General features: G+C 48.0%; 1 protein-coding gene across 1 annotated transcript; it reads right to left on the reverse strand.

Moving 5' to 3' along the window:
• Nucleotides 1-5,008: 5,008 nt before the first annotated feature.
• COG7 (component of oligomeric golgi complex 7) lies at nt 5,009-25,873 on the reverse strand. Its single transcript, XM_064461284.1, has 17 exons — nt 25,589-25,873; nt 24,924-25,072; nt 24,188-24,304; nt 23,838-24,006; nt 21,853-21,935; nt 20,951-21,073; nt 18,767-18,965; nt 16,563-16,690; nt 15,818-15,972; nt 14,515-14,631; nt 13,925-13,990; nt 12,971-13,157; nt 11,840-11,980; nt 11,303-11,386; nt 9,213-9,327; nt 6,791-6,934; nt 5,009-5,330 (listed from the first exon to the last, which is right to left on the reverse strand). Exons 1-17 carry the CDS (start codon nt 25,752-25,754, stop codon nt 5,164-5,166), a joined length of 2,310 nt encoding a protein of 769 aa, XP_064317354.1. The 5' UTR covers nt 25,755-25,873; the 3' UTR covers nt 5,009-5,163.
• Between the last annotated feature and the right edge of the window lie 596 nt (nt 25,874-26,469).

A 26,469-nucleotide genomic window follows, 5' to 3' on the forward strand; every position in this document is an offset into this window, starting at 1 on the left:
GGCAGATGCACGGCCACGGGCCATCGGATGCTGAGACACGGCCCGGTGTGCGCTGTGGCTGTGCTGTACGATGGGTCAGACCCTTGGGTTGGGAACCAAGCTATTTTTGACTTCTGAAGCCGCGGTATTTCCACCCCTGAACAAGTACAATGGAAACAGTGCGAAGGAAAACCGCACCTTTGCTTCTGGAGCCTGCGGGTGCTCTGTGCTGGCTGCGCAGGGTTTGTTACCGCTCGCGCCGCGGGTGGGTACGGCCGCTAATGTGCGTTGGAGGTAAATACTCCAGCCTCCGTAAAGATTCAGGTGTGGGGAGGAAATGCCCGGCTGTTTAACAGCACCACTCTTGGCAATAAATAAATTAATTATAACGTTGCCTTCAAGTTTCCTGTTGACAGCGGGTGCAGTTCAGGAGGCCGATGGCCGCAGCTGCAAGAAGGGGAGGTGCTGCGCTCGCCCCGAGGCGAGGGCGGCCGGGGGGCTTGGTGGTCCCTGCGGGGCTGAGCAGGGCACCGAGCTCACCCGGCCCCCGGCTGGTGCCGGCCCACACCTTTCCCAGGAGCCCAAAACAACCTCCCGGGACCTGCCTTACTGAAGTACTTTTGCAAAACTTCAAGAGGAAACAACGATCGCGTGGTTAAATCACGCGCCGGGGACACGGTGTTCCGGGCACGGCGCCCAGCGCGGCGCGAGCGCGGGGCGGTGGGGGCAGCCGCCGCGGCGAGAGGGTCCACGCTCCTCCGCTCGAAGCCCCCCGAGCGCCCGGTGCTGCGGTGCGGAGCTGCGGGGGCAGAGCGTGCCGAGGGTCCCCCCGTCTCCCCTCGGCGGCGGGGGAAGCGGTGGGTCGAGCTGCTGACCACCACCACAAGCAGGGCAGGGGAAGCGGGGGACAACCTGCCGGAGGAGATGCTGCCGCCGGCACGGCTGCCGCTGCCCTGCACGGGGGAACTTCCGTGCTCAAAATTCGCTGAGAAAGTCAAACCCTTAGTTACAGGTGTATAGCTGCTAACGCTGCTGCAGCTACAGCTCCGAGACCTCAACGTGCTAGAACAGCAGCAGTCTTCATTCCATAAGACTTGTTCATGAATTTTTAAAATTTTATGATTAGTGCCAAAAAGTAATGGCAACTTAAAATAAAGTTTAGATTTTCTATTACTTCTGATATCTGATTTTTTACAGACATTTTTCAGTTTCACTTGGTGATCATAAGAACAAGCTTAGCCAATTTCTTTAACTTAAATTCAGATTCTTAAATAATGAAGCCACAGCAGGAGCCAGAGCTACAAGCAAACACACCAACTGTGATTCGAAGCAGCAGCAGAAGCGGCTGCCACAGGTGGGCAGTTTTCTGTGTGCGGGAGCTATTCAGCTTTGGAGACCACACTCTCGGCCTGTTTGTGTTTTCTGCTGTTGAGAAAGGGGTGAGGATCAGGAGAGTCTGGTGCGGAGCCGTGGTGTGCTCCTTCACGTCCTCCTGGGCTTCAGCGCAGTGACTGGAGCCCCACCACCTCCCGCTCAGCACGCGCCGACGCTCGGAAATGGGCAAGCTCACAAACCCCACCGAGCCAGACGCTAGAGCTGATTTAGAAACCGTGCAAAGCTTTCACCGTTGCTTCAGCAACCCACCCGGCCGAGACTTCTGGTTCTGACAGTGCCCAGAAGCCGCGGCACAGGGAAGAGCCGCGGCCGCGGCACTGCGGAGCAGCCCTTCCTCTGGGGCTCTCTCCTGGCAGCCCGCGGTGCGTGGGCCTCCCGAGCCGGAGGCGGCGTTTGTGGTAGTTGCCACTGCTTGAAAGTCAGGCGAGAAGGAGGTGGTTTAGAAGCTGGGTGAGTAGAGCAGGGTCATCTGCAGAACGTCCTACCCATTCCACCAACTAGTGTCTCACGGGCTTTTTAGCATCTGGAGCGATTCCTCCTCAAGTTTTGCCTCACAAACAACATACGATTATCTTTTATATAAGAAGCAAGCAACAGACTCGCCAGATACATTACACTGGGAGAAGATGATGACACTTTCATCCTTCAGCACCGGATTCTTTATGAACTGGAACAGTTAAGTGAGGACTCAGCACACAGAACTCATCCCTTGCCACCGGCCTTCCTGGGCTGGTGAGGAACCATACCCGCCTCTGACCTTAACTGGCATGAGGAGTGGAAAACCAGGGGTAATTTACAGTCATCTGCAGCCAGAGAATACCTAAAATAAAGGGTATGAGGAATAAAAATCCAGATTCAGGGAGCACCTTCTTAGCAAGTCCACATGCTGCCCCCAGACCCTTATCTGTCAGCTGGTTCTCGTCTGCAAGAGCGGATGACCAACAGCCCACGAACACGGCTGCTCCTTCGGGAAACCGCCTGACCCTGGGTACAGCACGAGCTCCGCAAGCACACAAGCAACCGGGGCACTGGTGGGGCAGACGAAGGGCCCTGCTAGCAGCCTTGTAAGGACAGAGGAATCCAGCTCTTACAAACCGTCCTAGACTCTCCCTGCCCAGCTCCTCACTCCCCTTCTCCCTAAAGACACGCTTCCCGCCCTGACCACTGTAAACCCACGGTGCAGCCTCCTTCACGAGAAAGGAGAGTCCCCGTAAAGTGACGGCGCTTCGTCCCACGCCGCGGCCGAGTCAGAAACAGGCACCTGACGCCCTCCCCGCTGTTCAGTGCCCAGTGTGTGCCCGCTAGCCAATACTTGACAAAGACCTCCTTTTGCAACAGCGAAAAAACACTGCTCCCTGCAAAGGGACGATAGAGCAATTTGCTTAAAACACTAGGAAAGCTGAGAACAAAGACCTGGGCATCTATTCCCACGCTCTCACCACTGACAGCTCTGTCAGCATCACTACCAAGAAGTCTGGTCGCGGGGGAATACAAATAGCTGTTCAAACATAGAAGATACTGCTGAGACAGATACTTTTCCGCAGGGCAAAACCGCTGCCCCGAGCCTGCTCCTGCGCTGATGAAGTAGCGGTACCTGCCAGGAGCTTGCTGCAGCGAGAGGGGGAAGGCAGAGCTGTTTCCCCAAGGCCAGCCCTCTCCAAGGCGCTTTGAAAGGCAGCGCCTCGGCTCCTGACAGCCTGGGGAGGGCTCCGGCAGCTGCCTCGGAGCTGTGATGAACCGAAAAGGCAGCAGCAGGTCATAGGTCTCTCACTCCTTCAGCTGGGTGCCCACCCGGGGCCGTCTGCCCTGCAAAAGGCAGTAGCAGCACGCAAAGAACAGCCTCAGAAGTCCTCACCTTCTAGTGACAAGGCAGAGGGATGGGAGAGGCACAAACGGTGAGATTCACCCGTCACACCAAGGGCAAATTGGAACAGCACGTTCTTTGGCAGGACGCAGACAGTTCGCTATTCCGGTTGCTGCTGGTTTACAGAGGGCATCTGACATCTAATAAAAGAGGAAAGCGTCTCGGGTACTTGACTTCGGCCCTACCAGCTTGGCTCTCTCCCCCAGTGGACCGATTGCAGATAAGCGTAGGTGCGCGAGGGGGGTTTTTCCTGCTGCAGCAGCCGTTGCCGCTGCTGGAAGACTCAGCCGAGCGCTGCGCGGGACCGGGCCCAGAGCGGGGCACGAGCTCTCCGGGGGCAAGGCTCCACAAATCACCGCCACGCGACACACCCGAGAAGTCCCAACTCAGTACAGCACCAGCTCCCCATTCATTTGGGGATTTTAATAGACTTTTCAAAGTTGGAAACGAAAGAGTAAACATCTAACCGAAAACCTGGCCAAGAAAAAAAATTACCAGAAAACATTTTGATTCCCTGCTCTGACTTTTTTTTAGGTGCCAAAATTCACGAAACTCACAAACTGTTTATAAAGCACCTCTGCTCTCCTCACCTCCCCAGACTGCAATTTTGGCAGTAAAATGTCACCAAAGTCCAGCTGAGAGCAGCAAAGGAATCCAATTCCACTTAAAAAAATAAATAAATCGGTGGTATAACCTAAGCCTGTATTGGCTTGTTACATGTGTGCTATAAAACACAGAGAAGGTGTTGGTGGGACAAAATAAAAAGACCTGGGGCTGCCTAGAGAAGAGGCAGATTGGGCGCCGCGGCAGCTACGCACACGGTCACCCGGGGGAGAACACACCAGACTAACGAGTCCCGAAAGGAGGACGACGAATGCAGCAACGCTGGGACCAGAAACGTCAGCTGTCCCAAAGACAGAGGCTGCAGGGAAACGCAGGCTAAAGCAAAGACAGCAGGAAGATTTGTGGACCAGGCTAAACGCTGATTAGAGCAGCCCGAACCAAGTTAAGGAAAGAAGAGGCAAGAACACGGACACTGAGAAAAGGATTATTGCCCCGAGGCATCTGGTGGTGAAGAAAAGGAGAAAACTGCAGAAGTAGATGCAGATAAGGGGAAGAAAGATGTTTTTCCCCTCCAAAACAGACGAGTTTGCATGTGAGGTTATATCCAGCAGTCTCACACAACTGGCGTTCTGGGTTTGGGCCCCCTTTGTGTTCTGTCCGGTTTTCTCCCAAGCAAAAAAGCCGTGGGAGTGCTGGGAGCACACTTAGGCTAGATGAGGCGGTTTTATGAAGATCTGTATGCCAAGCTTTAATAAATGTTACAAGGAAACACCACTTCCCCTACATTTCTTATAAATGTCATAGCTTCCAGTAGAATACATTAATCGCATGAGGAACAACCTACAAAACTGGTTTTACTCTCAGGGTTGAGCTTCATCATGCCTCATCTACTAATTGATGAAGCTGTCTTCTTGACTTTGTGAATAATGACAGACTTGAGCAATGACGATTGCCTCCAGGTAGAAGCTTCCAATCAGTCGATCTTTGTTGTACCTACCCCGTAATTTTAGATCCAGAATTGATTAAATTTTCTGAAAAAGCCAGTCATCTCACCGCCACGAAGCATGAACTCTCCAGCAACCGGCAGAATGTTTCTAGTCAGAAGCCAGCACTGTTCAGCCTACTCAAGGTCATCCAGAGAGTTTTTGGTAAATTTGGCAGTAGGACATTTTTCCTTACTTTTACCGATGGAAAAATGGAACATGCTTTTCCTAGACAAAGACATTTATTAAAAGTTATTCAGAAATAAATTCCGCTAATCCCCAGAGATGTTTTCACTGTCCGTGCAAAGTTTATAGGGAAATAAACCCAACCCAAAGAGTTCAGCCCTTGACCGGTGTCCAGCAGCGGGGACACTGCAGCTAGCACTCCAGGCCTCTCATTGCAGCGACGCTGCTGGCCATTCTGCGGGGCACGCTTTTTGCAGCTTGCCGGTAGTCCTCTGGTTTTGCCTTCAACAGAGTTACAATATTTTGCAGCGTTCTTGATGGCTGAAGGCCGAGGGCATCCATAACGTTTATTAGATAATCTGTAAGATCAAGGAGAAACATGGTTTTGAACAGGCACTGTGCAAATGAAAGTTATTCTTTGTTCTCCACGACAGCTAGAATCCTGTCTCTGATAGCTCAAAACCACAGAAAACGGCAGCGTGTTTGGGATCTAACTGTACTGGCTGGTGCATACTTTTGGCTTCCCATACGCCAGTTTGGACAACCAGCTGTTTTGTTCAGGGCTGAGACACATTCCGTCACGTTTCAGTATCTGCACAGAACACCCTTGGGGTGGTCAGTCACCACAGTCGCTGGTAAAGGATCGCAGTCACACCTTCAAAGGCAAAGAGCTTGCAACAAAGCCGGGAAGTTCTGCAGAGGTGAATGGCTGCCAAGGCAGGAGGGAGTTCCAGCTCACTGATTCAAAGGGAGTTGGGGAATTAAGGATGGCAGGGAAAATGCCGAGCAACCAGCCTCTAATCCACTGGTTTGTTTTTAAGCAACGCCCTAAAAAAAAAAGATTCAGGCTGAGTTTGCTGGCATTCAGGCACGCTTTCAGGTGAGCTGAGGAGATATTGTCTGTATTGTTACTTCTGAGCTTGGCCACGGGGAAGCCAGCATCCATGATTTACAGCAAAGAAAGGACTAATGAGCATGTACAATAGCTGTAGTGGTCCCCAAGTGACACTTTCATCACCTTTGGGTAAGAAAAACCCATCTCCTCCGTATCCTGCAGATATGCCTCCCCCAGCATCTTCCACCAGTCCTCCCTCAGTCACTCTGCATGGCACGGGAGAAGGCAGAGGGGAACAGCATGGGCCAGCTACGTCCCACTTTGCTGCTGAAAATTTCTTCATGTTGAAAGTAAGTTTAGTCATCCAGCACCTTCAGAGCAGCAGGGTGGTAAGTTAACTGGCAGGGGAGCTGATCCTATAGGTATTGTACAAAAAAGACGCTGGTCAAGTGCTCCACAGTAACTTTTAGAGGCCTTTAGCTGATCCTCCCTACTTCAGCTATTAAGTGGATGGAAGAAATCAATGAGCTGCCCCCTTCATTATCCACTGGAGCACTTCCCAACAGGCTTGGCACCTGCTGCGTACCCCCGTATGGCATACGCTGGCAGTACGCTGCACTTGACGAGAAGGGAAAGAGCAGTGCCCCACTTGAACAGATTATATACAGATCTTCCTTGCTAAGTCTGGCTTGTAAGGGGGGAGTCTCAGTTCAGAAGGACTTCGACTTCCACAGTCAGAAGCACAAAGCAGTGAAGAAGCAGGAGTACCTACCACAACATCACCTTCCCTCAAAGAGGGATGTGACCGAACTCTTTGTAAAGGAGACGCTTGAACCGCTCCACGCTGCAGAGTACCGTATCAGATCAACATGCTCACGATTAAAGGAGAAACCCACACTGCAGTCTCCTCACATCTAATGTAACGGCCGAGCAGCCCACGTGTTACAGCAACAGTTCTCAGCACAACGCCTGCCCCGAGCTTACCAATGTCTGTGGCAAGCTGCTTTGTCGAGTGTACCGTGAGCTCTGGTATCTGCAGGATGACTTCGCAGTAAGTTTGCATCGTAGCTCTGGCGATGGAGCCCAGCCAGTAGTCAGCCATGTTGTCCAGCTCAGGTAGGTCATCTCCTGGAGAGAAAATTCTCATTAGCTGTCAGCAGTCTCACTGCGTTTGCTGGTTTTGTAACAAAACATAATTCATAAAACAGTTAGCTGTTTCCTCAGAGAGACATTAAGGTATCCATTAGGATTCAGAGTTTATCAGCTGTTTTCGGAGCCAAGCAGTTACATATTCTCCCTGACACCACACAACATTGAAAATTAGCTTATGACCCAAAACACTTCACTTCCCTCTATTACTTCTCGAGGTAAGTCATTTCCAAAGGGCTGACAGGTGATCAGGGGCACTGCCTGGCGTATTCTATAGGATCACGTTCCAGGACTAGTTTACAAACTACTGCGATGACAAAGATTCACAGAGTTTTTTCAAGCTCTGAAGGGAGCCTGTGTTCATCAGTGAAAGTTAATGAACTATTAAACATGTAAATACATTAAGAGGACAAAATAAGTAATGCGAAAACCTAATCTAAAGAGCGTATTCTCGGAAGGCCACAGGACGACTATAAATACCAAGCTCTACACTTCCTTGATTGTCAGTGGAAATAAAGACCGAGAAGAGATTAACCACAGCAAACCACGGTGCCCCGCCAACCTGCTGGGAAGCATTATGTAGCTAGTGTCGTTAACTGCAGCAGGATTAATGATACAACAGGTAAAGACAGCCCTGAAGAATGAACACAAGCCAAAACTCAGCTTGCTGCAGGAAATTAAGGAAAGGCACACAGAAAGAACTCCTCGTGTTCTGTGGAGAAAGTTCTGAAGAGGAACCTGGTCCGCAGCTCTCTCGGACAGCAGCCACCCGCAGCAGGTCCTTCCGCACAGCGGGTTTTGTCATTGTGGCTGGTATCTGATCACTAAAGACTCAGGTGGCAGTGGAAGCAGCAGGGGAACACTAATGATTCTTCAGCTGGAGTTAATGTAGGATGAGAAAGGAATTTAAATGAAGTGGTCAGCATTCCAGAACTGTGTCCTTACCGAGCAGCAACCTGACTACGGACACTAGAACACATGGTCGGACCCTTAAAAAAAGCAATTCCCAAAGATTCGAAGCCTGTCCGAAACCAGACAGGCAGCAGACCGCTTTCTGACTGTGGGCTCCTAACCTCTGTCACAGATGGGCATGGGTTACCATGTCACACAGGCTATCACAGTATTTTTTCCTGGATTTACAGAGAAAAGAGGCAGAGAAAAAGTTTTTTACTTGTAAACAGCATTACTATCATGCTTGAGAGCGAAGAGTCTATTCCTGAAGAAAGGAGCTCAGGAGCTCTTATTTTTCTAGCAACAAATTAAGGGGCTGTGGTTCTCGGCAAGGCCACAGAGGACTGCATATTTTATACCACAAGTGAGTAGTGTAGAATTAAGCTTACGGGACATTCTCTCCCGATTTCCCTAGGATCTGAAGCTGGAAGCTTCACACCAGGGCAGTTCCTGGCAGCAGCTGTTGCAAGAATCCCAGCTTAGATACTGTCTGGGGGTAAGAATACACTGTATGATCACCAATGCAGGGTTGTTTTCTTCAGCAGATGGACACATTAGACGAGAGGGTCGGCCAACCTAACAACTCACCACTTCTGAGCACGGTCACAAGCTTCCTTTCTGCCTATTCCTCGCTGCGCGCTCCTGCCAGCTCTGTTGCATAGCAGACCTCTTAGGAAGCTGATTTAAATCACTTTATTGATACATTTTTGAGAGAAACTAGGCCAGAAAGAGAAAAAAAGTGAATACTCCTCTGTGAGGCTAATGAATGGGAAGAGCCCTACTGCAGAACCAGCACAAAGGAGAGGGCAGGAGTGCAAAGCTGGAGCAAGACTCCCCCTTCAGTACGCTGTTAGACAGGCCAAGGTGCTCTGTGAACTGTGCTCCAGTGGACAGGCTGGTAAGGAGCAGAAGCCACAAAAACTAACTTCAGAAGTCTTTCAGGCTAGATGGTTCAATGGTTCCCCCTTCAGAGTTTGGGAACTGACCCCAGGTACCTTCTGTTCACTCCCTGCACCCAGGATGTTAAATACTGCTCCAACTCTTAAACCGTAATACCTCAGACCCTGCACCCAAACCACACTTTTAATGAACACTAAACTTAAACAGACCAAGTTGAAGAAGCTTTACTCATTATTTAGAGGCTCGCTCCTCCTGCATATTATCAAGAGACTCTTGGAAGAAACAGCATGACTAGACGATAGGAAATGGATCTCCAACAGCTTTGTTACCAAAAACCATCACTCCCATGTAATGTCAGAATGTGAAAGCTTTCCCCAGACTCTTCAAGTCTTTGTTTTCACCCTACCTTGTTCTGGGGGATAAGGCAGTTTTCCAGCATGTAATGCCAGTTCCAAAGCAGAATCCTCTTGAGTGACAAATGGCTCAAGGTGGAGAGGAAGCGACATAATATATTGCCCAATCTAGAATAAAAGAACAAAGAGCTGAGTCACTGAACAAATGTGAAGCAAGTACTTTGCTAGAGAAAAAAAAGTCAACTGCAGTAATCCACACCTGAAAGCAGAAAGCTGAGCTTGACAGCAACTCACTAACCTACATTTGCTCAGAAACAAATTGGCTCTGGCTCATCATTACACTTTGTACAAGAAATAATTTTTCACAAGGTCAGAGAACCGGTCGTTGAGACAATCATGTTAAGAAAAACCTGTACAGAGAACAGTTACTGCAGGCAAAGCTGCCACCCCCGGAGCGTTCCGGCAATTTGTTTTCTAGAGCAGAATCTAAGAGACTGAATCAAACAAAGTCACAGAAGAAGAAACACGGATTCAAGTGACAATATAATCACAAATTACAGAAATGTATCACTCCCGAACAGGGACCATGCTCACAAGTTCACATGCATAAGCCACATAACTTCAGGCATACAGCAAATACTGCCCTGTTTGCAGAGTGATTACCTGCTGCTACAGAGAACCTTCCCAAGTGCAGGTACAGCTCAGAGTACTCTGCCTCCCCATGATGGAGCATGCTCATCAAGAACTTTTTCCTGAGCTCACATCACCTGCCTTTTCTTCTACACAGCACGTAAGCCACATCAGTTTCTTTCTAAACTCTACTTTAGTGTTTCAGTTTTCAATTTTACTGCACAATGCAGTAGTGTTATTTCAAGACTATCCAAGACAAAGCTGTGGCTCAGTCTTGGCCCACCTATCACTCAGCAGCAGGAAAAAGGGTAGATCTGAAAAGGTGTCAGAAAACAAATGCTTTGTATCTGAAATTTTCTGAAGTTCCTCTTTGCCTTGGACAGGCAGAAATGTCCTTTGATTCCTCACAGAATCAAGTAAGCACCATACACAACTCAGTTTTAACTTTCAATTAAAGTGGCAGGGGAGCATATTCAGCCTCTTACCAACCATCCATGTCTCTCCTGATGAACTGTGTTAACTGGAAAGTTACTTAGAAATTCAGAAGCAACCTTTCCTTTGAGTTTTACCTGATATATGGCTCACAAGCTTTCTGAACCTCAAAAAAGTCTCTCAGATAGCTAAATTCAAACTACCCATGATAAAATTATCCCACAAACTGACTGACTACCCATTTCTATATGTTTCTTCTTGGTTTTTTTTTTAAAGCTTTAAAAGTAGAGTATAACAGTCTGTAGGACGTTAGGCAGGGGAAACCAAAATACTAAAAGCTTTTGGTTGCAGCCTGTCCTTGAAAAATCAGTTCCCTGTGTGATGCACAGAATGACAGTAACGTAAGAAACTAGATTATCAAATTGTACTTTGTATTGAGATAATAATAGCAGCTAATATTAATATCTGAGCTGCAAATTTGGCAGCGGCTTGAAACACCAGCCAGGAGAGCAACGTGAATGCTGCTGAGCAGCACCAAACCATGGAGTGCCTAGTCAGAAGGAAATGAGCAGCCCGCTCTCCTCTTCCACTCAGACACCCCACTGCCAGAAAGGTTTCATTGTTCTTCCATCAGAAAGAGAAACTGGGGAGTCACTTGGGGATTAGAAGGGTAAGAGCTCAAGACTTTAACTTCATAGCATGATTAAATCCCTCCAACACACACTGCAGGAACTTCTAGGCTACGTGGGCTGCATTATGAAGAGGTGCTCAGGATTCACCCCTACAAACAGAAGTTGGCATTTCCCATCCTCAGAGTTACCACTGTAAATGGTGCCGTTCGATAGAGAAGAACCTCTCCTTGTGCTCCCTACATTCTTTTGCTATTCCAAAATTTGACAGGGATTTCCTAAAACCCACAAAGAATGGCACAACCCAACTGGTGAGGGCTGGACCACTGAGAGCACCTATCACCATCATGTAGCAATTTTAACAAATATTATGATTTCACAAAAAACTGGGGAAACACAAAAGAGATTCCCCCAGCACTGCGCTTCCAGTAACCACCCTTGCACGCTCTTACATTGCTGATATATTCCAGAGGAGTCAGGCTGAAGTTTGGCAGGTCATCTGTCAGGGTCTCACCAATGCCACCGGAATTCCAGCCCTGTGAGGCGAAAAGTGCAGGAAGAATCTGTGACTTTCTGGAGCACGAAGTCTATCAGGATCGTAGGAAGGGGTCACGCAGCAACATGAGCTGTGACTACCCAAGGACTTCTACAAAGCAGAACACAGGTGGTGATAAAACTGCTACCCTCGTCCTCCCTCAGGCCCAAAACCCTTTCCACCCAGCTCCCTGAGGAAAACACATGCTCACACAAGTTAGAAAGCAACATTTCAGGCAAACATCAGAGCTTGCAAACTTAGCCGTCCGCTGAGAATGCTGTGGATGAAGGGAGGTAAACTTTTCCACTGACAGTAGCTCATGGAAGAAACGTGATACCAGAGGGAAACGTTCTGAAGAGGGGAAAGGTAAGCAACGCGGAGCTGTGCTCCACCGTGAGGGATCCCACGGGTAAACCTGGCCAGTTCAGATCAGATCGAGGTACCCATTACTCACCTCCATCTTTGAAACGAGTAAGAGTTGTTGTTTGATGCGAAGAAAAACAGAATCAAAAGCCAAGTGGTGTGCCAGCTGGTTGAGGCGGCTTAGGGCAGATCGAGACGAAGACAACAGGTTGTGGTTACTCGTACCTTTTTCCTAACACGCACAGGCACAGAAAAATGTTTATGTGCAGAAGTCATTAAACTGACCCAAAAGAAGCTATATTAACATTCTTAAAGAGATCTTCACTAGGCCATCCTAATACAAAAGAGCTTTCCTCTGCAATGACACAGCTTGTTTCCTTTGGGATGCCCTATTCCAACCAGTTATTCAAGACAGAAACAGTGCACTGATCCCTGAAATGCAGAACTACGAATCAGCATCACATTCCAGCCATGCCAGGCACCAGTACAGGCTGGAGAAACTTGCAGGGAAGATGGTAAAACTGCCTTTCACTCAAAGGGCACAACTAACTGATTCCTTGCATGCAATTCAGCAAAAGCTTTACAGAACTGGACCATTAGCAAAGGTTTAAAGTCAAACATATAACGAAGGCAGAGCTGCGCAAGTTGCAGGTAAATTATGTGCAAAAGAAATCAAAATGTTTTGAGGAAATGAGACAAAACTCATAACCTTGACTTCGTTACTGCATGTGACTGATGATGGCAAACATAACTTAGATCCTCAAGAAGATAACCAGAGTCATTCTACCCTGTTCACAGATGCATGCATGAATGATCTTGCAGAATTATTTTTCAGAACGGGTATGGAAGCAGAGCGTAAGTGGCAAAGAAAGTCTTGAGAAGCCAGTATGTGGGCTCCAGAATTCGAGATGGCTCCAACACAACCTTCCCAATGCTTTCAGTGACAAAATCTCCCTCACCTGAGCTGATAAGGGCATGTTCACAAAACACAGCCAGGATCTGGGGAGAGATGGAACGAGTCCAGACTTTCTGGGTTTGAACATTTCATCTCTCAGCAGATCAACCGGTGTCTCTGTAGGAGACTTGGAACACAGCCCATCAAAAGGCTGCAGCTCAGGACGAAAAGTAATCAGGCTATAGGGGGAATCCAGGTCTCATCTATGAAATGTGGGCCCAACAGCATCCTGTGACAGAGGCAGGCTCTCCCAGGCACCAAAGCTACCTTTAGAGTGTAAAGTGTCTCCATAAGGCTGGCATACTCAGACGGATTCTCCTTCAAAAGATAATTGTATTCCTGCCAGGGATTCTTTACAGAGCTCTTCTTTTCTGCAGAACTAGTATCCTGAAAGCCAGAAAAACTACAAGGGCTGTAGGAGTCCGAGAGATACTTCCCAGCAGTGGATAAAATCCTGAAAACAAGTACACAAAAGTCACCGGCAAAATCCTCTGAAATCAGCACTGCTGTTCTCATGTGGTCCAAGGACCAGCACAACCTTTATGTTACTTTAAGGCAGAGAGCACTCGTTGGTGGCAGACACGTTACAGCCAACTCTCGCGTCTACTGTGCAACTCAAACACTGCAAAAATATTGAGTTGAAAAAGAGAGGAGTGTGCTCACAGAATGTCTAGCAAATATGGAACAAACCCAGCCTCCTGTGCACTGCAGGCCCCTCCGTCCTGTACAAAGCACGGGCACTCAGGTCGGACTAAAGCATTTCAACACATAAGGGGCTGAACGGCGCACTGCTCACGAGCAACAAAAGATCTGCGTGCTGCCTCTGCTTGACGCTCCTCAAGTTACAAGGAATCGATCAGTTAAGGCACACCTGGATTCATTTCAGCAAATGATTCATGTCCCATGTCACAAGGGGGGTGAGAATCTTGCCAGTTTGATCTGGTGGAAAATTCCTTCCTGACCCCAATCTGGCGGCCCGCTTGATGCCCAGCCAGGTATCCAAGAAAAGGGATTCTTGTGACTGGCTCAGGGGACACAACTGAGCGCAACAGTCTGTGACCCATCTCTGACATTTCAGAAGATGGGGAGGGGCAGTGGGGGGAAATCACAGTGGCTCTGCTTTCCCTCCATGGTCTACGCAACGAAAGCACCTTGGGGTTTGTTTTCTTTCAACTTCGTACCTCTGTTGACAGCTCATGAATTAAGTTCAGCAATGCTTACCTGTTGGCCAGTTGCTGCTCAAAGTCTCCACACTGACGAAGGAGCTCACCACAGGTAGTAATTATCCTGGGAAAGAACAAGACAAAAAACACTCGCTGTGAGATTTGAGGCAGATAATATACCCCCCAAGACAACCCACCTCAGACGTGTTCCAAGCAATCATAAAATACAATAACCAAACCGCAGCCCACAGGGGACACATCTGTCAAGAGTTAATTTGGCTGTTAACTCTGCATCTACTCCATAACATACTGTATTTTTTTGCCCAACAATCTCATCTACACACTACTTCTTGTCATCATGGCTAAGGCCAGCTCGGTGTCACTGGGAAAAAATCTAAGACCTGCTGATATTTCAAGTGATATGACATGCAGTCTTGCTCCAGACAGGGTGGGGAGCCTCACAGCACTTACTGTGCCAGTAGCAACCTGAAACCCAGTCACTGACACTAATGCTCCCAGAGGCACTGCAGCTAAGTGGGCATAACCCTGCACTCTGCACTAAGAACTTGTGTAAACTGACCCCGAGTAACTCCCTTCCAACTTTGATACAAAAATCAGTTCTGAGCCAGGCAAAAAAATCCCCTTTACCGGACAGAGTTTTGGAATGCAGTCCAGTCCTCCTGGAAAAGGGAATCTGATAGGACATCATCCAGTTTACATTTCTTCCGTATAGACTGCAATGTGTTTGTAAAGTCAGACGTATACCTGTAATGAGAAATGGGGAAGAGAGAAGCACCGGCGTAAGACAGTGGGTGGGAGAGCAGCATAACTGTGTGTCCTGCAATTTGCTCATTCAGTCCTCTACAAGGGCCAAATAAGAACCAGAAATATTAAAAGAAGAGGGGTTCAGAGGAGATGCTGTTGTTCCGGTCCAAACACATGGAAGAACTCCTCAGCCACAGCCTACTCAAGCCTACACCAGAAGACAGGGAGAAACTCAGAGTAACAGATACGGTGTGGCTACTTCAATTTGTTGCATACGTGTCACCAGGAACTCTCCACTCCCATGACAAGGCATGAGTAAGACATTTTTGTTGCCACTACACTAATCACATTTCCTAGGAAAGACCAGAAAAAGTTTATAAGGCTACTGTTACTCCAACATCACTTGGCCCTTACTCCAGGAACACAGTGGTAACAATCTCATGAATTTGTTTTCTCAGCTACTCCCCAGAGGAGAACATGGATAAAAAAGAGAACATTTTGTTTTCCACACACACCCTTTTTTTTGTCCTTTGAAACAATGCCCATAAAGTGGAGGCACGCAGACTGCTATGTAACTGCCTATAAAAAAGCTGATATCAGAGAAGTGTGCTTTCCTCTTCCCTCTTCCCCACAGGGCAGCAAGGTAACAGTGTGACTGTGAGCAGCTCTTTCGATATCAGGAAAGAATAAGGAGGTAATCGCTACTGCAGTATGACCTAAGCAGGCTATCACTGATACTTTAAGACAAGAACTTACAGTGAACGTCACTCACTAGGGTAGCTTGCACTTACAGGTGGATTCTGAAGGCGGGGCCACTTGTCCCAGTAAGTTTACATTTCCTCCCTGAGTTCTACTTCCATCAGCCTAATTTGTCTTTGTCTCACTCTGTTTTAGGAAGTATTTTTCCCTTCAAAAGTATTTATTAAAAATGAAAATGCAGTCCAACCAGAACAGAAAGCAGCTAAGGAAAGTCTTCCATTTAGCCACAAAAAGCTTCCATTTCTCCCCTAAGGAGGAGTCACTGCCTGAATGAAGTGGTAGAAGGGGATATCAGATGATTCGTAGTATGGTTATAGATATTCTCTGCTCTGAGCCATTTTTCTTAAACTGCAAAGTCCTTGGCCATAAACTGAACACTTGCTACTCCCTTAGGGTAAATGCAGCAGTGTAACTAAAAGCACCTTACTTTGTGAACAGAGCTTTCAGGGCCTTGAGGAGCCCACACACTCCCAGTCCGTCAGTGAGCTTAACGCAGTTGTCGATGGCTCCCGAAGCCAGACTGAAGAGTTTGTTGACTGAATGGTTCAGCTCCTGGACACAGTCAATTACTTCCCAATGCTCCTAAACGGTAACAACAAGAAGAACGTTAAGCCTGACTCTTCTTTGAGTGTCCAGGTGTTAAAGAAAAGACACCTTGAGTAACACATCATTCTCTCAGTAACCTCCAATCTTGTGACCCACTTAAGGGACAATAATGCTGGCTGCTTCCACCCTCCTGCACAGTGACTGATAATAAAAGTCAGGCTGCCAAATCCCGTGCTTACCAGGTCTTCAAGGAAAAACAGTTCAGCAACAATAGAATCTTCCACAAGAAGGTCCTTACTCCCCCAGACCCTGCTCTTAATAAATCCATTGAGCCTGAAGCAGGCTCTTGGTTGACAGTAGTATTTTGGTGAAGTTTTTCTCCAGCAGAGCCACACAATGCCAGTTATTGGGTGAAGAAATGAGTTACCTTCAACCTGACAGTGCTGCTGAAATTAACGTTATTTCTTAAACAAGATTTACTTAGCAGTACAAAAACATACTGCAAACAGGAAATATTACCAAAAAATTACAGGAGGAAAGAGAGCAATAACTATGGCAAAGACCCTTGTATTTAGGAGAGGCTTCAAGCCTCTCCCTGCGTAGCTGAACAGAGACTGCTGCGTTACCAAGGGCACTGCGCTGATCTGAATGAGGAGATTTTCTTCTTCCAGGTCTCCATACTCAAGTTGATAGGGCTTGTACGGACCATACACCGCTTCCACCAGTTCCATCACTTTTACCAGGTTCTGCTCCTCTACAAAGAATCAGATGTTTAGTCTACAAATAGATCAACATGCTACTAAAAACCCTGTTTCAAGCCACATGCAGTAGTTCTTCAATTAGAGCATGCTGCCTACACAGGCTTGGAATGTTGCCCAACAGCTTTAAGTCTCAACTACACAGTTTGGGGTTGGTTTTTTTTTTTCCTTTTTTTTTTAGAAACAAGGTTATTATCTCTACCTGCTTCCTAAAGCCAAGATGTTCTACCTCAACAAGTGCCTCAAGAAAATTATCACTCACTGTTCCAAAACAGCCTGGGTGACAAAAATCTATGAAACATTCCAACCCACAGTAGAAGGAAGGTATTGAAACCATCTGAGAAGTGAAACACATTACTCCCACAACTTAAAACAGGGGCGATCCTCATTTATCAGAAAGCCGGGTTCATACTTAAAATAATTGACGCTAACCCAATTCACATAGCACTACTACTTCATGGTGTTCATCAACATGAACCATGAACTCAGCATTTCAGTGCCACTCTGTTGGGCAGGGAGCTGCAAACCCGAACAAAAACCAAGTATGAGTTATTATTTCTCAAATCAGAACTGGGCGCTAGCTGTTATCGTGAGGTTTTGCTGCTAGTTTGAGTTAGGCAAACCAGAACTATTTTGAACCGTGGATATAAGAAAAAGCTTTTACACCCTAAGGACAGACAAGCAATGAAGCAGTTTGCCCAAAGCCTGTGCTATCTCCACGCTTGGACGTTTTCAAGATTGGTCTGGACAATACCCTGAGTAACATGGACTGAACTCATAGCGGACCGTGCTTGGAGCAGGAGGTTGGACTCGATCATCTCCTGAGGTCCCTTCCAACCTGAATCATCCCATGAATCATGACCGAACCCTTCCCTCACATACATGGACATAGGAACTGGTCTGACCCTGTTCCGCTGACTCACCTGGCCTTGCCATTCTTGAGATTCTCTTCCCAAACATCTTAACCCACAGCAAAGGAGAGGGAAATAAAGAATTTTGGTTTTTTGTAACACACTCGGAAAACAGTTCAGCAGCTGTCTTCCTATTCCATCATCTTCTAGAATTTGACATCATTTTTCCAAGTCCTTTTTAATAATTTCTATTACAAACCAGAAATCAAGCTAAGCCAAAGACAGAAAATGACTGGCAAGAGTATGCAATCACAAAAACAACAGAACCAGACACAATTACAGTCATACTCCCTGAAATTGCCCAGTAATCACATAACTTACATGATCCAGTAAGAATCCGGGTTTAAATAGCTCAAGACAATGTTATGAGGAACCAAACACAGGAAGCACAGCACTAGGAATGCTCCAACTAGCTTTAATGTAGGATTTTCCCATACCCGGTCTTTGAAAGGGCCCTACCAAATTAATAAAGGACTATAAATAGCCAAGAGTTCAAGTCAGGCATAAACCTGTGTAAACACGGCACCTCGCTACTTTGCGGTTTGCAGGAACTATTCATCAAGTCATGACCAAAACGAGATGACAAACACAGGGTAAGGAATGCACAGGTTAGATTTGGAATCAAACTCTGAGGATGCTGCTAGGGAATACACTACCAGCGGTTCAGAAATAATATTTCACCCTGCATTTTCACTTGATTCAAACATAAGCCAGTAGCAACAGAAAAACTACAAAATAAAAATTAAGAACCCGATGGATGCAGGTTTTCTCTTGTTCAGTAAGGTGTGACTTAATTCCAGGAAACTCCTTGAATTCTATGCTTTGAGATCTTTCGCAACACGTTTCACAGACAGCTTCCCTAGTGACATTTCCTCATCCGTTAGAAGAAATGCTAATGCTTGTAAAAGGAAAAGTGCTTAATATTATTTACCCAAGACAACAAGCACGCTTAGAACAGGTCTGCTTCAGTAAACTCCTTCAGTATTGTGTCAACATCTTTGGTGTAAGATACACACACAGGCACAGGTGCAAATACCATGGAACTAGTCAATGCTGTAGAAGATATAATCCCTCCTCCCATGTAAAACTAAAAATCCCACCATGGAACTTTACAAAGGCGTCAATGGAACAGAATGACAAAATTCAGTGCTAAAGCCTCACTCAGGTTTGGCAGCATTGCGACTTCCAGCCCTTTTGCGAAGTGGGTGGTGGCATCATAGAGCTCCAGCAGCTTAGTCAGCTTGGTTTCTTGGCCCGTTCTCTCCATGGCAGTGCCGAGGCAGACAGGGATGGAAGGCACCAACGCTCCCAGAGTTTGAATCAACAACACAGTCACAATTTCATGGGGGTTCTTGAAAACCTGTGGTAACAGAAAAGCTATTAGCAAAAGCACGTTATCTCAGAGGAACACGACAGGCAGCAGACAGCAGCAGGCAGCTTCCAGGGAGAGCCCCACAACATACAAACCACATGCCACTGCCTCAGCACAGAGAGGCTGTCCCACTCCAAACTGAGCAGGTCCTGTCTAGCCAGGGGCTGATACCTTCTTCAGCCCTCCTGAACACGTGCTGCTGCCCTGCTGGCTGAAGCAGCACCACTTCCCAGGGGCAATCATGCCCACTGTAGCGTCCCTTCTGCCTTGCCACAGCGACCTGGGCTCCTGAAGCAGAGGGACAGAAGAGGCAGAACAATCACGTTCACAAATGCTGTCAGCAGAGAGGCAGGCGGCCATGACCAGGGCGTAAAGAGTTGGCAGAGAAAGCAGCAGCCAGACCTGGACTTCTTGACGCCCAGCACAGAAAACTCTGTGGGGTGTGTACTTCTTTCTAATAAAGTATTAACATAGAATTACTTATTGGTCAGAGACAGGGACACACAGATCGAGAAGATGACATTTTGTGCACTAACAGATCACAAATCCCTCAGATGACATGAGCTCCCAACCGAAAGGGAACAAAAACAAATTTGAAAAACCTTAGAAGGGGTAAAAACAGAAACAAAACAAAAGAGGTCTGCTAATACTGCAAAAACCTCGCTGACCTAGCATAAAGGACAGCCTGATTACAAAAGCCTAGCTCAATACATATTTTACTGTTGAAACTGTGCTTTGAATACAGCAACCAAGAACCCAGAAGACAGGTATAGGTCAAAAAACTGAACTCAGCAGAGCACAGGCACTAGAGTAATTTGGAAAACCACCTGGCAGAAAAGGGCACTTGAAAACAGAGCACTCAGTTTACACAGGTGTGTTGGAAAAACAACACATATATGGGTAAAATGTGAAGAAACAGTACTATGTCATGAGCCAAATTACTGGTCGGATAGGCAGAAGTCAGCACTGGAAAGGCTAGAAAGACTGTCATCAGCTGAGAACTTTTATTTACATGCACCACCCTCAGCTCCATTAGCACAAAATGCATTACAGCCTTTTATTGTGATGTTTTTGTCAGCTATTCTCTCTCATTTGCTTTGAAAGCTGGGATCACCACGAGCCTCCTGCAACAAGGTCGCCATGGATACCGAATACCATAAAAAAAGGTCCAAGAATTCTTCAGAAAGCAGAAGCAACACAAGAGATTAAGTGACACGAGCTTTGTCCCACGTGCCATTTCTCTCTCACAATCCCCAGTTCAAAGAGTACCTGCTAAAATGTAAGCTGACCTCTGACCTGTAATTCACATCGAATCATTAGGCAGAAAAAACACATTTCAAGGAAACACTGAGCTCCTCTGCAGTTCAGGCCCAGCACTCGCGCTGGGCTTCATGACATGAAGATAAAAATCTCTTACCCTTCACGGATGAAAAACTCTCACAGGCTCAACAATACGAACTTATCTTTCTTCATTTCACTAAAGGACAATAACTTTTTTGGATCCTACATTATTCTTGGCAGGAAAAACAAGTGCACAGGCTCCAGTGGGTGACAGCAGAAACCCTCAGATATCTTACACTGAGTGACATGAATCGGTCCAATATGACCTTGGGGGCCTCCTCCAGGCCAAGCGATAAAGCAATTCAGGCATTTCAAATGTCTTGCAACAGAACACATTTGCAACACCATCGAATTAGATTTAACTTAAGATACAGATGAAAGTGATAGAACAGCTTTAATGTCAATAACACAGCAACCTTGCTGTCGGTAGAACAGCAGAAATCAAATCCTGTCTGCGAGAGCTGGACAAGAAGCAGAAGGAAGGTTGAGGCCCTGCCTTGCTTTGATAAGGCACGGAGTGTAACTCAAAGAGTGAGCACCAATGAACTATTCAGAGCTTTATGAGAATTAAGAGAGCGTGCTCTGCCTCATCCTCTCCCCTCCGCTGCACCAATATTAAGCAGTCACTGCACCTGTGTTGTCCACTGAAGTTGTGAGTGCCAGGTCCCAAGGAGTGTGTCGTACAGTTCAGTCAACTGGCGATTTAAGCTTAAGTCACTTTGGCAAAGATCCTGCCACACGCCCACCAGCTGCACCTGCAGGGGCAATAAGAGCCATTCTAAGAGGAGAACTGACAGTCCACAGATCCAGCTTTTGTTGTTTCAAGCTAAGAACTTCCCATGGAAAGCGCTTCTGCTAAAATACAATGCCCACTCTGACTCCTCTCTCCAGATTTCAACTAACATTTTGCTATAGTTCAGCACCACAGAAGGAAAAGACTTCCAGCATGAAGCCAGAGGCTTCTTAGTTGATTCAAAGATTTAATTAACATTGGTATTTTACTCATAAAATGAGACCGTAACTGATATCCCCAGATAATAGTTTAAATACTTGGCAAGCCCTAGCCTTGAACTTAATCCTCAAAAGTCACAGTCATGAGAGAAATTTGAGGATCGGGTTATGGCTACAGAACTGCCTGGAATTCCAGCTTTTAATCTTACCTGAAAAGAGTTTACAGAAGTCAGCAGCTGGCAAGTTGCAGCAATAAAGTTATTGCTGACAAAGCCACATCCAAAAGCAGCAAAGCAAAACTATAAGTCTCAGAGAACTCAAGCAGAACACACATACCCTATATCTGTTGCAGGAAGGAACACAAAGCCCTGAATGGAGAATTACTCGTGAAACATGGGGAGTAGCCAAAGCCGTTAAGAGCCAGAAAGAGAAGTCACAGAACGAAACATGGAAAAGAACCGGTTCCATCCTCCTTCAAACAGGAAAGGTAAAATACACGATGTAGCAGCTCCCCCTACAGCCCTAGACAAGCAAGAACTCGAATTTTTATTCCTCCGAATTAAAATATTATCAAAAGACTTACCTTGTGACATTTATAATAATAAGCAAGAAGCTGGGGCATCCGATCAATTTCGGTGAAGACTTTAACAAACGTTTTTGCCTGATCTAAACAAAACAAAACAATAGGCAGTTAACAGTCAGTCTCAAAGCTGAGGGAGAGGCGTTAGTCTGAGCGAGAGAATTCTTCTTTTACAGGAGTGTGCACAATGGCCTATACAGAAAGACACACTTGCACCTTCTTTTGCTTATTTTCTCCAATAGGAGCAAAGCCGCCTAAAACCCACGCTCAGACAGGAACAGGTAGCAGACACAAGATGAATTTAACTTCTGCCATTTGCTGCTTGAGAAGTAAAATTTATCTAGTATTAAAGACAGATAAAGCCAGAGCATTTCCTAGAAAGAAATAATTATTTTCCAGAAATGAGCTGCTATCTACAAAGCTAGAACATACCGCACAAAGTCCTCAGCTTTGCTTTCATCACTTTCATCAACTGATACCTAAGCCAGCTGCCTTGAGACTAACAGCACAGTTAGCTCTTACACAGGGCTTTGAAATCCACGTTCCTCAAAAGACTGTTCTGTACTGTACAGGGGCTGGCCATGGCTGTGTCCACAGAATACATCTGGGGTTAGAGGAATTAGTAACGAGACCTTGTTTTTCAAACAGGACCCAGAAGGCAGATAAACTAGAACACTAAGTAACTTGCAGTGCTCTTCATCTGTGGAAGTCACAGCATACAGACTCTCTGGGGATGTTTACAGACTTGTATTACATTTATAGGAGCTGGACTTCAGGGAAAATGCATGACTTCACAGTAAACAGTGAAACTCTCTTCAATGGGAAAAGAAGCTTGTATCTCCACATGCCCAGAACAGATTTTGAAAGAGAAGGCAAACAGTGCTTGAAGTGAGTTGTTCTGAACAGTACGCCCATGCAAAGGACCTCGTGCCAGCAGACCTGCTTCCAGCAGCTTTCTTGGACCTATATGTTTTCTTTGGTGGAGAACTCACAGAGCATATGAATATTCAATTTACTTTCATCCTAGGCAGAGAAAATATTCCAAAACATCATCCTTTGTCTTGAATTTGTCTGAAAACGGTAATGCACAGCAGAAAAAAGGCGTGGGACCTACTGTGAAGGTGATGAGCACAGTCCAAGACAAGAAGAGGCTGTACAAAGAAGAAAAGACAGAAGAGGAACAGGAGAGAGAGGAGAGAGATCTCTGCAAAGGATTAAACACATTTGTTAGAAGTCCAGCACACAGTGCTTCCTTCCTCCTGCGCTCCCTCCAGCTGCCTGCAGTCACGCACTGCTGCGCCTTGCCTTTACGCAGACACGAACTCCACAGAGCGCTGTGCAGCCAAAGCACCACGGCCCCAGAGCCTCGCTGGGACCTCGAGGTGCACGTAGGTGAGAGGCAACAACCAGAACAAGTATTTTTCAAAAGCACTGTGACAGTAGGAGAGGGAAGGACGAGCACAAAGAACGGTCCAAAAAGTCAAATTTTCTGAAGGACAGCTTATAAAACGGCTTTTACAAAGTAGCAAGGAGTCAGAATGTTTCCAAACAAATTCCCCTCTTGATTACAGCACCAAGTAGTAACAGAAACACCCAGTAGCACTATGATAATGCAAAACCAGAGGCCTTCTGCTTACTTGAGCGGCGCTTCCCACTTGGAGAGCATCCATGGCACAACTAAGCTATGACAGCAGGGCCACCTGGCCTCAGCACCTCCATTTCACACACCTACACGGCCTATAAAACCAGCTCACATTCTCCTGACTTCCTATAGTAGCCACACGTACGCCAGACTGTAGGAAAATCAAAGATGCACTGGGCTGCAGGCAGCTGCAGAGCACATAACATACCACGGCATCTAGCTCCACCAGAAAAAGCACATAACCCGGCACCCGCAGCCTTCAGGACATAAACTCCCCACCCAAACAACGTTTTACTTTTTAAAGACAATAAACTCTACACTAATAGCGACACCGAGCCTTACTGACCTACAGACTGGGAGTTAAAAGCAGCAACAATCTGAGGGCTGGCCATGGCCTCTAGTCGGTTCTTCAGAGCCTCAAGATGCACACACTTCTCGGAGTAATCCGGCGTATCCACAAGCATAGCCAGGCTGCTCTGCATACTTGTCAGTTTGGCCGAAATCACAGACACATCCTGCCACCAGAGAAAGGCAACCCTGTTACCGAGCACAACCTTGGAAAGCATTAATACCTGTTTCATAATGATGTTTTACAAACAGGTACGTGTTTTAAAGTCACTTCAAGACCTGCTTTTAGACGCAGTTTCCCTGGAAATCTGAAAGCACAAAGACCAAAAAGAATAACGGGGTATCTACCTGTGTTTTAAGAGTCTCTTCAATGTCTGCACTTAACGTGCTCCATTTGTCTGCTTCCTGAAGTGACTCAGCAGCCAACTGCATTCTAGATTTCACTCGGTCAATCTCTACCAGGACCTGAATAAAAAAACAACAACAACAAAATATATATGTTGCCCATTGAAACGAAAGACAACTGCCATAGATACTTATGTTATGGGTGCTATTTTTGGCTTGGATTTAAAAAAAAAGTGTGAAAAGATCATGCCTGTTACAAGGAGGAAGGAGTTGGCTGGAAGAGCTAGAGATGCTAAATCAACTTCCAAACAACAAAAGGTTAGTTTGAATTCTGGATTTGTACTTTTAGCATCTGCTTTGCCTGAAAACTGCTATGCACCCCAGCTAACAACAGGCAGAATCCTGGGCAGAGACCGGTGTCCCCAGTCAGGTAGCTCTGTCTGAGCAGAGACACGATCAGCTGTTCCTCAGGAAAGGCAGACTGCACTGCTCTGTGTCACACCCACCTTTCTGCTATTAACGTCAAAAGAAGTAGTTTTGCCTCTGTTGAGCTCACAAGAGCCAAACTCACAAGTTTAGTGGTGGACTTGGCAGCGATAGGTTAGCGGTTGGACTCGATCTTAAGGGTCTTTTCCAACCTTAACGATTCTATGATTCTAAGATCGTTTAACGCAAACAAGTCTGGAAACTTCAGAATTCCACAAGCTGCAGATAAACACTAGGTAAGGCGAGAACCCACCTGCATTGACTGGGCTGTGTCTTCTTCAAATTTCTTGATATCTTCTTTAACGAGGATCATTTGCTCCTTCAGGAACGTTGCCTCCTGTTTCAAGACTTCCACTTCCCGGAGGACTCTGGGCATGTTCTGTAGAGCCTGGTGGCTCGTCTCTGCAGAAACACCAAGCAGTACAGCGAGGAGGGCCTGAGCGCCCTTGCAGGAGAGAGGGAGTTCTTCAGTGATCTTACATAGCCTTCAATATTCCAACCCAAACAACAAAGCAAAGCACCAAACAGCAAAATTTTAGTTATATATTTAAAATGTAAACATGTATTTTATCATGGAATCGCTCAGGTGGGAAAGGACCCTTAAGATCGAGTCCGGCGCTAAGCCGGCACTGCCAAGCCCGCCGCCACACCACGGCCGAGCGCCACGTCCACGCGTCTTCCAAAGGCCGCCAGGGACGGGGCTCCGCCAGCCCCCCGGGCGGCCTCTCCCGGGGCCTGACAGCCCTTTGGGCGAGGAGGCTTTCCCCGACACCCAACCGAAGCCCCCCTGGCAGGGGCAGCGGATTCTCAGCGTTCAGAAGGGGCCTGCCAGGGCAGGGAGGTGACAGGGGCGAGGCCGGCCCGGGCGCCCGAACCGGGCCCCGCGGGGTGAGGAGCCGCCGAGGGGCGCCGCCGCACCTTCCACCGCGTTGTTGACCTCCTGGATGAAGAGCTGCAGCTTCATCACCAGCGTGGCGGCGTGAGCGTCCACCTTGCCGGGGGCCTCCTGCTGCACGGCCCGGAAGGCCGCGTTCACCCAGCTCTTCACCTCGAAGTCATCCGACAGGAACCTGGAGAAATCCATCGCCGGGGAGCCGCGGGGGCAGGCGGACACCGCGGCGGCCGCGCAGCGCACCGGGAAGCGCGCCGCCGGGCCCCCGACGGCCACCGTACGCCTGGCGGCCACCGTAGCCGGGGCGGGGCCGGAACGGGGCGGCGGGACGCTCGGCCGGCCCCGCGCGACAGAGGCCCCGGAGCCGGCCTGGCCGCCGCACGCCGGGCACCGGCTCTTAAAGGCGACCCTCAGCGGGGTCTGTGGAGAGAAACGAGCGGGCGGTGCCGCCGCGGGGCGAGCCAGCACCGAGCTAACGGCGGGGGCCCGGGGCCGGGCCCCCCAGCCCCCGCTCCGCCCGGGCAGCCGCCTGCCGCCCTCCCCGCGTCTCCACTGGGTCCCGTCATAGCGCGCAGCAACGCGCACCAGCCGCCCTCCTCCTCCTCCTCCTCCTCCCCGCCGCCGGCGGCAGCGCGGGGGTGTGTAACGGAGCGGCGCGGCGAGCGAGGCCTCGGGGCAGCCGCGGCCGTTCGGCCCGTGTGCGACGGGCGGCCGCGCTGAGGAGAACCCCAAGGCGCGCCCGGAGCGCCGTCCCCGACGAGCCGCCGGGCCCAGGGACAGACGGGCAGGGGGTCCCCGGCCGCCCTCCCAGGCCGGCCCCAAAGCCCTCCCCTATTTACTCTTCTCCCTCCCGATTTGCACCCCCCTACAAACCCCGTCCACCGGAGTCCAGAGAGCCCAACGCTCA

This window comes from Phalacrocorax carbo, chromosome 10 (assembly GCF_963921805.1).
Source record: "Phalacrocorax carbo chromosome 10, bPhaCar2.1, whole genome shotgun sequence".
NCBI classification, from domain to species: domain Eukaryota; kingdom Metazoa; phylum Chordata; class Aves; order Suliformes; family Phalacrocoracidae; genus Phalacrocorax; species Phalacrocorax carbo.

Coding starts and splice junctions, on each gene's coding strand:
- COG7 (XM_064461284.1), bottom strand. CDS start 25,754: ATGGATTTCTCCAGGTTCCTGTCGGATGACTTCGAGGTGAAGAGCTGG. Junction 25,073..25,588: donor GGTCAACAACGCGGTGGAAG/GTGCGGCGGCGC, acceptor GTGTTTCTGCAG/AGACGAGCCACCAGGCTCTA. Junction 18,966..20,950: donor AACTTCAGTGGACAACACAG/GTGCAGTGACTG, acceptor CTGTTACCACAG/GTTTTCAAGAACCCCCATGA.